Source organism: Theobroma cacao, chromosome 6, assembly GCF_000208745.1.
Source record: "Theobroma cacao cultivar B97-61/B2 chromosome 6, Criollo_cocoa_genome_V2, whole genome shotgun sequence".
NCBI lineage: Eukaryota > Viridiplantae > Streptophyta > Magnoliopsida > Malvales > Malvaceae > Theobroma > Theobroma cacao.
In genome coordinates this window covers 6,367,407-6,378,466 of record NC_030855.1, presented here as the reverse complement: position 1 = coordinate 6,378,466, position 11,060 = coordinate 6,367,407, and the positions used below count along the sequence as shown (strand labels likewise).

Genomic DNA, 11,060 nt, shown 5'->3' with positions numbered 1-11,060 from the left:
TTTACAAGGATTACAAGAATGAAAATTTAGCTAAAGTTTGCCTTTAAGTAGGCAAAATACAACAATGAATATTAAAAGACAAATGAAGGTTTGATGAAGGATTAGGAGTTTAGCTCAATAATTAACAAAGGATGGGAACACTAAGTTTGAAGAGTGAGAATGAGGGATTTTGTCTTGAACGATTTACTCTTGCCTAGGATTTCTTCTCAATGTGCTCTCTTAACTCACAAATGAGTTATAGCCTTTTATTTATATCAAGAGACCTCAATCTAGCCATTTTGGCTTTCAAAATTCAAAATTCTAGCCATTATCTTTGTCTTCTTTTAGTTTGTCTAATGTGATGTCTTGATACTTGCGATCTGAGTCTCGATACTTTAAGTTCCATTCTCTACTGGTGTCTCGATACTTTAGATGCCTTTCTCGATACTTTAATCTTCCTTAAGCAATTCTGAGAAAGCCTTATCTTGATACTTAATTGGTTTGGTCTTGATACATTGTAGCTTGCTCTCTAGAATTCACCTCTCAAAATAATGTCTCGATACGCTTGCAAGTTGATCTTGGTACATAAGCACTTGACCTCTGGAATTTTGAATGTTGAAGTTTTTAGTCTTGATACCAATTCATTATGTCTTAATACTTGGACACATCTTTTTTGTTCCTTGTTCTCTGAAGGTGTTGTCTCAATACTAGAGATCTACCATCTCGGTACATTCAGTCTTCTTCTCTGGAAGCAAAGTCTCAATACTCAAAGTGTGTGTCTCGATACATTGATGCTTGTTTTCTAGAGTTATGCTTTTTTGAGAAGTTGTCTTGATACTTGAAGCTTCGATCTTGATACTTCAATACTCGTTCTCTAGAATTTTGTCTTTCTCTTCGTGGAATCTCGATATCACCTAGAGTTATCTCAATACACCTCCATACTTAGTCTATTTCTTAAGGCATACAAAGTAAAAAGTCTCGATACCTTCACTCAAGGTCTTGGTACTTCAAGTTAGTTTAAGCCTTTTAAAAAGTATTAAACCTAAGTACTTAGCCTATTTGTCAATTAAATTCATAGAGGTTTTTCATTCAAGTCCTAATGCCTTAGGCATTTAAGATTTTGATCATTAGCTTTTGTCATATTAAAACAAGGATCAATCATAAAGGTAACACTTTGATACAATCTAAATTGGTCCTATGCTAAAAAGGGATGGATATTGAGTATAACATGAAATACAAGAAAGAAAGCCAATGATCAATAATGGATTTATCACCTTAAGTGTATATAAAGGGAATATCCCATTCTTAATAAGTAATACCTCATTGAAGTCCTAAGATTAGGTAGGGGTGAGCAAATGGGTGGATTAGGAAGTTTGGTCCGTCATATTTAAAAACCAAATGGGCCAAAAAAATTTTAAAAATAGACAAAAACCAACTAAATATAAAGGAAGACTAAACGGACCAAACATTGAATTGGTTTAGTCAGTTTGGTTTTGGAACAATAGACCAAAATTTTTTCAATTTTTTTCTTTTGCAAATTACAATATTAAAACTTATAAATTTCATCCATAATTATAAAATATACAAAAAATTTAAACATAAAAAGATAAAACATACATTTGTTCCTTCACTCACACTTGGCAAAGGCTTGGTTTACTTTCCATCCATACACAAGTTTGAGTCCCTATATCAACAAAAGTTTAAATATTTTATATTTTATTAATAAATGAATAATTTTTTTGAAACGCAATAAATGAATAATTATTATCAATAATAAACTTTAATATATTTATATTAAACTTTAGTATATAATGAATAATTACTAATAATAATATATTTAGATATTCATAATATATTACACATTAATGTATAATATAATATATTTAATATTATTAAATTGTAAACGAAACCAATATTATTTTGTTCTTTATTTATAATATATGGTTCATTAATTATTAACTAAATTTATTGTTTTCTAGAATATTAATTACTTATTTATAATAAGTTAATTTTATATAGTATATATTTATATGTATTACTTTATTTTATATATAAATATGAAATTAATGACGCAACTTATATTATAATGTTTTGTATTAAAGTTCATATAAATAATAACTAATTATAAACAATATGCTATAAAAACTAAGATGATAACTAATAAAGTTATTAAGTGTAATCGTATAAATAAAGTTTATTATAAATTATAGTAATGCTTATGTATAAATTAAACATGTATGTGTGTGTATAATATAAAATTAATGACACAACTTATATGTTATAATGTTTTATATCAAAATTTGTTTAAATAATAACTAATTATAAACAATATGTAATAAAAACTAAGGTGATAACTAATAAAGTTATTAAGTGTAATCATATGAATAAAGTTTATTATAAGTTATAGTAATGATTATATATAAATTAAATATATGTACGTTAGTAATATGTTCATACAATTTTATATATAGATATATATATATATATATATATATATATATATATNTCAGGGTGTATGTTTATTGAAAAGAATAAAGAATGTTAAATTCACGGCATTGAAGTAATCGTCCATTGTCAATGTAATCATCTATCATCTATTGCTTTACGGACGTCAATGTACGCAATGTTTCTGTTTGGATATCTTTGGCCAAGCTGATTAGGATATCCGGTCGAATTCAAAGTTGGATTTGCAATTCTTCATTCCTACCGTTACGTGTAATATTGTGAAAGAACGCCTAAACGTGGCACATTGATAGACTTGTCAATTCATATATTTTTGTCTTAATTTATTATATAAATATAATATGATATGATTAATTAATTATATTAAAATTTTAAATATATATATAATATTTATATATTATATATATATATATATATATATATAAAATTAGCTTGGTGTTTTGGGTGGATTTGTCCAAACATTTTAAAACCGAAGATCAACCCAAAAACCAATTGGATCAAACATTTTGAACTGATTGACCCAATTAACCAATTAGACCGAATCATTTTATCCAAATCGCATTTGGTTTGGGTGGATAATTAATCTAGTTTGGTTTTACTCACCCCTAGGCCTAGGCAATTAGAATTGTCCACAAAGGGTTTGTCCACACTCTTATCATATGTTTGATTACTAGATTCAAGTACCAAAATGGTAAATATATACAAAATTAGAGTAGACATTACATCATACTTTATGTCTTGTTTGGGATATTAGATGAGGGATAATTAGATTACAGGACTAGTATTGAGAGGTTGAGGCAAACCATTATGACTTTTCTTAATATTTGAATAGTCATGATCCATTACTAGATGTCAATCTTGACTTATAAATATGAACTAATTAATTGGGCATTGATGATGAATGCAAAGGAGTTTAATTCATCTAATTCTAGTTTGACTTGGATTATTGTTAATATTTGTTATAACATTTTAAGAACCTAATGAGTCACAAAAATTAAAGAATGTCAATTGAGAATGTGAAAAGGGACTAATTAAGTTGGACTTAAGTAAAAAAAGTTGACAACTTTGAGTACTTAATTGAATTGTTCAATTAGTCTTATGCAATTTAGCAATTAGTACAAAAGTTATGCAAAGTCCTACTTAGAATTAGGATTAATTCAATTTGCCTATAAATTTGAGACTTATGCTGCAAATTGTGAAGAAGCACCAACAATACAAAACTACTAAAAATCATCCACAAAATCTTAAGAGGCTTGTGGAGAAAATTTTGAAAAATGTTTAAAATCTTGAGAATCCGTTTTCGGTTTCCCAAACCACGTAGCAGTCGGTTCTTCTTTTAAACTATTCGGCCATTGTTTCTCTTTTTTTTTTTTTTTTTCAGTGCAACTCTTCATAAATCATTCACGGATTGAGGTATAAACAATAGTTGTTTGATATCCTGTGGATTGACCAAGAAGAACAAACGTCGTGGATCACACCTAGTCTGGAGACTTTGTGCCCAAGTCATTGATTGGTGTTCTTGATTGTGTTTTGGTTTCTTTTGGTGTAAAGAAAGTTCTAATTGTCTCTCTCCTAGCTAGCACTAGGCTTTGCAAGCATGAGAAGCACAAATCTCTTTTGGTGTTGGTCATCATTATCGTTCATGTGGATTACCATTCAAAGGCTTGACACTTGGACAACATGTGCTTTCTTACAACCCAGCTAGGTGAGGAGGATTGAAATTGTGCTGGTCAATCTTTGTGATTTTGATTCTAAAGACATTAGGTATAATGATCTTTATCCTCTAAATGAAGGTTTATGCTGCATATTTTAATATTAACATGATACAAATCAAATTATTCATTTAATCAAAATTTGTGAAAAGATGCTAAATGAAACTTAAAATGACTTAAAACTGCTTGAGTTCACTTGAACTCGAAATGACTTGAATTTAAAAAAATTTGAGCATGAAGTGACCTAAAGTAGAGACAACTTGAGCTCAAAACGATCCAAACTCAAAATGATATTGAAATTCTAAGACGACCCAATCTTCAAATATTTGAATTCTAAATGAACTTGAACTTGAAATGGTGCTAACACAAAATGATACATCCACATAGACACTTCAGTCAGTCCGAATCTATCCAAAGCCACCCGTTTGACACCTTGTCTTATATAGTCTAACCCAAATTAGTAATATTTTTTAATTAACAAATTGACTTTTAATTTCTAATTGTTCTGTGTAGAACAATTTTCTGTTGAAAAAGTTTCAGCAATACATTCATCATTTATCATTCGTTTCATTAAATTTTTAGATAAAATTAATATTTGAATTTTTCTTTTTATATTTTGAGAAAAGGGGGATTCAAAATTTATTTATTTTTTTTGAATAGAGAAATCATATATCGACCATTGAGTCAAAGATATATTAAATTTCATGATAAAATTAACAAATAGCTATATTTTCCCCACAGCAAGTCATATGTGTTGTGCTAATTTCAAACACAAGACAATGCCCATGTTAAGTTGCTGGTCATCATTAAAGATTGGTAATTCCATGGTAAATGGTGTTGGGAAATTGCGGAATTGTCTCTAAAGAATTGCCCAAGATCTAACCCAATCAATAGAATAAAGAAAGAAAGAAATCAAGCACACCCACAAGAACACAAGAATTTACGTGGTTTGGTCTTTTGATGACCTACGTCCACGGCACAGCAACAGAGAAAAATCCACTAAGAAAAAAATCAGGAGATTACAAGAATAGTCTCAAACTCATAACCCTTATCCCACGTACACCTAAATCACTCTCTCTAAATCTAGGTGATTTTATTCTTTAGCCCATAGGGTCCTTTTATAGTGTCAAATACAATAACCTTATCCTAATACAATTAGGAATCTTATTCTAATATAATTAGGAATTGTTATTCTAATATAACTAGATTTAAAGACTATTTTATAAGGTATATAAATTTAATTAGAATTAAACAATCCTAATTAAATCACAATTCAAGACTATCCTAACAAATCTCCACCTTAGGTTTGAATTCACCAAGCTCCACCTTACGACCCAATCTCTGTCGACACCGCCACCACTACGAACACCGATCAAGTCCAAGCAATGCTTGAACTTTATCCCAGAAACTGACTTAGTTAGCATATCTGCCGGATTTTCATCTGTAGCTATTTTCTTTACTACAATCTCACCTTTAGAAATAATCTCTCGAACGAAGTTACACTTGACTTGGATGTGTTTGGTTCTCTCATGAAACATCTGATTTTTAGTCAAATGTATAGCACTTTGACTATCACAAAACACAACTGTTTGTGTTTGTTCAAAACCAAGATCACTAACCAAGCCTTTAAGCCACAAAGCCTCCTTCACTGCCTCGGTCACAGCCATATATTCAGCTTCAGTTGTAGACAAAGCAAAGGTTGATTGAAGAACTGCTTTCCAACTGATTGCAGATCCTGAGAGAGTGAACACATACCCCGTTTGAGATCTTCTACTATCTAGATCACCAGCAAAATCTGATTTGGAGAAGCCAACCACATTACGACTAATGTTTGCACCTCCTTCACACACTAAGCCAACTTCAATAGTAACTTTAGGTGTTTTCACAAGCTCCCATGTTTGATCCCAGTGTAGAGACTCAATCTTCTTAGAAGACTCGACATATATAATTTTCTCATGATAAAAGTAAGGCTCTTCAATCTCTACTTCCACAAATAAAACATAAGAATCAAAATCACCATCAATACAAGTAATGCTTCGTTGAGATACCAATTCTTGTACCTCTTGCAATTCTTTCTGGATTTCACTATCATCTCGCACTGTCACAAGAGCATTGATTTCAAGCTCCACCTGCTTGCCAACTTCTTGGTCTGATGTGTTTGCAATTCTAGACTTTATCCCACAAAGTAATGCAGACTTGTCAAAGGTAACATCCCGACTCACCATAAACTTGGGGAACTTACAATCAGTACACCACAACCAATAACCCTTCACCCCATATGCATAGCCTAGGAATATGCACTCTGTCGCCCTCAACTCAAGTTTACCATCACTCACATGAACATGAACAGGACAACCAAATACTCTCAATATAAAATAATCAGCAGGCTTACCAGACCAAACTTCCTTGGGAGTCTTAAATTCAATTGCAGTTGATGGAGACCGATTTACCAAGTAACAAGCCTTGTTGATAGCTTCTGTCCAAAATACTTTGGTTAGGCCAACATTTGAGAACACGTATTTTGCTCTCTCCAAAAGTGTTTTCTTCATCAATTCTACAATATCGTTTTGATATGGTGTTTTGTCGACAGTGCGATGTCTAACGATTTTCTCATTCTTGTAGAATAGACCAAACTCACATTTGCAAAATTTCAAACCTTTGTTTGTTCGAAAGCTCTCGATCCTTTTCTTAGTCTGCTTCTCGATCAATACCTTCCAATGCAAAAAGGTGGTTAACACTTCACTCATAGCCTTTAGAAGATACGTCCACACCTTTCTTGAAAAATCATCAATAAAGATCCACATGTATAATGATCCACCTTTTGATACCACCGGAGAAGGATCCCACAAATCTAAATAGATGTAGTTTACTGTACCCCTGGTTTGATGAGTTTTAGTGCTAAATTTCACTCTATGTTGCTCACAGAAATCTAGCTTTCCACTCTTTTGACCACACAGCAAACTATGCTTACTTAGTTTTCTAATCCCTCTCTCGCTCATATGACCAAATCTCATATTCCATAAACGTGTTACATCATCTTCAGGATCATTAGATGAGACCACAGAAACAGTTTCAATGACCGTGTTTCCCACTAGACAATAAAGGTCACCGGATAACTTGCCCTTCATGATAGTTAAGGCTCCTTTAGATACATTCAAGACACCATCTTGGCCACTATATTTGTAGCCCTTCTTATCTAACAAACTCAAGGATATTAAATTCTTTTTCATGTCAGGGACATGTTTTACCTCAAGTGTTCTTACCATACCATCAAACATCTTGATTCTAATTGTGCCAATTCCAACAACTGAGAGAGAGAAATCATCTCCTAATTGTACAGTGCCCATATTAACAGATTGATAAGTTGTAAACCAATCACGCCTAGGACATATATGAAAGCAACAAGCCGAATCCAAGATCCATGTATCCATCAGGTTACAATTAGTAATTGCAAGAACATTATCAGTTTCCTCAAAAGTATCAAAGTCATCTCCAACCACGTTTGCAGTATTCTCAGACTTATTAAACTTTTCATCATCCTTGAATTTGATACAGTCTTGACGAAAATGCCCTTTCTGACCACAATTCCAGCAAGTTTTCCCTTTTGCTCTAGATTTACCTTTTCTGTCTAAGCCTTTCTCTTTACCTCTACCTCTATTTACAACCAAACCTTCTGCTTGATTTTCATTCCGAATACCACCAACTTTCTTCTTTAATTCCTTGGAATTTAAAGATGCCCTTACATCCTCGAAAGTGAGAGTGTCTCGGCCGTAAAGCATAGTATCCACGAAATTTTCATACGATGGAGGCAAAGAACATAAAAGAATTAGGGCTAGGTCCTCATCCTCAATTTTAACATCGATATTCTTTAAATCAAGAATAACTCTATTAAATTCATCAATGTGGGTATTAACGGACGTACCTTCACTCATCTTGAGAGTATACAATCGTTGCTTCATATAAAGCCGATTCGTCAGGGACTTGGTCATATAAATACTTTCGAGTTTAAACCACACTGCAGCAGCAGATTCTTCATCCGTGACTTCTCTTAGCACCTCATCAGACAAAGCAAGGAGAATAGCACTATGTGCTTTTTCCATAAGGTCATCTTTCTCACCATCAGATAAATTCGAGGGAAGATGCTCTTTTCCCTTCAGTGCCTTCAACAGTCCTTGTTGCACTAGCAATGCGCGCATCTTAACACGCCACAGGCTGAAATCGTTTCTTCCATTAAACTTTTCAATCTCATACTTGGTCGACGAAGTTGCCATAGCGAGATTCAGATTGATCCAAGACCTTGAAGCTCTGATACCAGTTTGTTGGGAAATTGCGGAATTGTCTCTAAAGAATTGCCCAAGATCCAACCCAATCAATAGAATAAAGAAAGAAAGAAATCAAGCACACCCACAATAACACAAGAATTTACGTGGTTCGGTCTTTTGATGACCTACGTCCACGGGCACAGCAACAGAGAAAAATCCACTAAGAGAAAAATCAGGAGATTACAAGAAACAGTCTCAAACTCATAACCCTTATCCCACGTACACCTAAATCACTCTCTCTAAATCTAGGTGATTTTATTCTTTAACCCATAGGGTCCTTTTATAGTATCAAATAAAATAACCTTATCCTAATACAATTAGGAATCTTATCCTAATAAAATTAGGAATTGTTATTCTAATATAACTAGATTTAAAGACTATTTATAAGGTACACTAATTTAATTAGAATTAAACAATCCTAATTAAATCACAATTCAAAACTATCATAACAAATGGCAATAAGGGTGTGAGGCACCGGCCATCCTCAAAACCTTCCAATTCCGTTTGTCAATAGCAATATAGACTTTCACCCAAATTATATACAGGCGACAACGACTGAGTCTTGTAGCCATTTCCTCTTCACCAGCCTCAAGTACTATTCTTTTCCCATAGGTAAAACCCTTAAATTAAAACTTTCAAGGATGATTTGATTAGGCAGGCCAAACTCAGTGATGATCTCTTCCCTTTGTTGGCCATTGTTTTTCTCTTTTTATTTTAGTAAAATAGATTATCTTTTACTTCAATACCTTCGTAACTTTATTTTGGAATTGGAGGAAGAAGGATTAGAACCTCCTCTTTAATCAAGGAGATCATATATCAATTAATGAACCAAATGTTTAAATAGAAAAACCCTTACAATTTTTACTGTGTAACCAAAGATTAAATGCATAAGAAAAAAAAAAGCTTAGTATAAATACACATATCTTTGCTCCAATACCTCCATGAACTCAAAAGCAATTGCAGCATGAGGTCCATCTCTGATATCCATTTCTACCTTTTATGCTTCCTCCTATGGCTTTCGTCTGCTTTCCTTATTCGGTTGTTCATCTCCAACAAACCAAGAAAATCAAGCAGCACCCTACACTGTCTTCCAAGCCCACCATCCCTCCCAATAATAGGCCATCTCCACCATCTCAGGTCATTAATATTACATAAAGCCTTCCACAACCTCTTCAGCAAATACAGCCCACTACTCTATCTCCGCTTTGGCTCTTATAGCTGCCTTCTCGTTTCACCACCCTCTACGGCAGAATAAATCTTCAAGACCCAGGATGTTAACTTTGCAGCTCGCCCGATATCTCCTTTGGATGACAACTTAATCTTTGGAAACATTGGCTTCATCTCCGCTCCCTAGGGAGACTATTGGAGGTTCATGAAGAAACTTAGCGTCACTGAGTTGCTTGGAACACGACAGATTGAAAGATCTTGCACTGTTCGGCACCAAGAAATTGCAATGTTTTTGCGTAAAATGATTCAAAGTGCTAGGAAAACTGAGGTTGTTGATGTAGGCGCTGAGCTCATGAAGCTTACAAATAATGTTATTTGCAGGTTAGTGATTTATTTTATAAGACATTAAAATTTAACGTGATGCATAACGACCTATGCCCTCCTGATAGATTTTTCTGAAAATTTGACACCTGCAGGGTGGTGGCCAGTACGAGCTGTTCCGAGGAAGATAATGAGGCAAAGAGGATTAAAGAGCTTTTGAAAAGGTCTGCTGAGCTAATCGGGAAAATGAGTTTTGCTAATTCGTTGGGACCATTGAAGAAATTTGGGTTTTGGTTATATAGAAAAGAAGCAAAGGACTTGAATGCAAGGCATGATGAGTTGATGGAGAAGCTATTGAGGAAGCATGAAGAGAAAGCAAAGAACAATGGAGGTGATATTGATAGAGATGCTAATAACGATTTTGTACAAAATTATTTTTTTCAAAAAATAAAAAAATAAATTATTTGGGCAGGATCAATTAAGGCCTCGTAAAAAACAGAATATGTATTTGGATCCTCTTCTATAAATTTTGAATACAAACCCTAAAAACTCAATACTAATAATGATCCAAACAAAAATAAAATCAATACAATTCTAAAATGAACAGATCAATCAAAAGTCTCTTAATAAAAGTAACAATAGAAGCAATCAATGTATTTATATATTCAAGTTCAATATTCAAAGAAATGACATTTTTATAAAATGGATTTAATGAACAAAAAATGAAAGAGGAAAATTTGAAAACAAAAACAAAGATTGAATCTTTTGAACTTGTTTTTTGTTTACACTTAGAAGAGTGAAGAATTGGGGGAGGAATCTCTATCACTTCAAGCCAATGAAGGAACTGGAATTTAAAGAAGAAAACACTTTCTTTCTTGTTTAGATAGTGAGAAAGTGAGAGAGGAAGTGAAAGAAAAGTAGAAAAGAAACCCAAATGTTGAAATACTTTTTTAATTAAACAAATAAAATACAAAAGACTTAAATAAAGGTTGTTATTGTTTGTTTACAAGAAACTAACTGAAACTTTAACACCGTTAGTCCTTTTAGGAATAGAACTAAAATACAAGGTTTTATTTGAGGAAAAAATAAGGGTTTT

The 11,060-nt window shown here is 32.7% G+C and overlaps 1 protein-coding gene across 1 annotated transcript; it reads left to right on the top strand.

The window, feature by feature from the left end:
- Positions 9,849–10,819, top strand: LOC18595563 (cytochrome P450 705A5). Its single transcript, XM_018122772.1, has 3 exons — positions 9,849–10,024; positions 10,120–10,387; positions 10,757–10,819. The coding sequence occupies exons 1-3, from the start codon at positions 9,849–9,851 to the stop codon at positions 10,817–10,819; spliced, it is 507 nt and encodes a 168-aa protein (XP_017978261.1).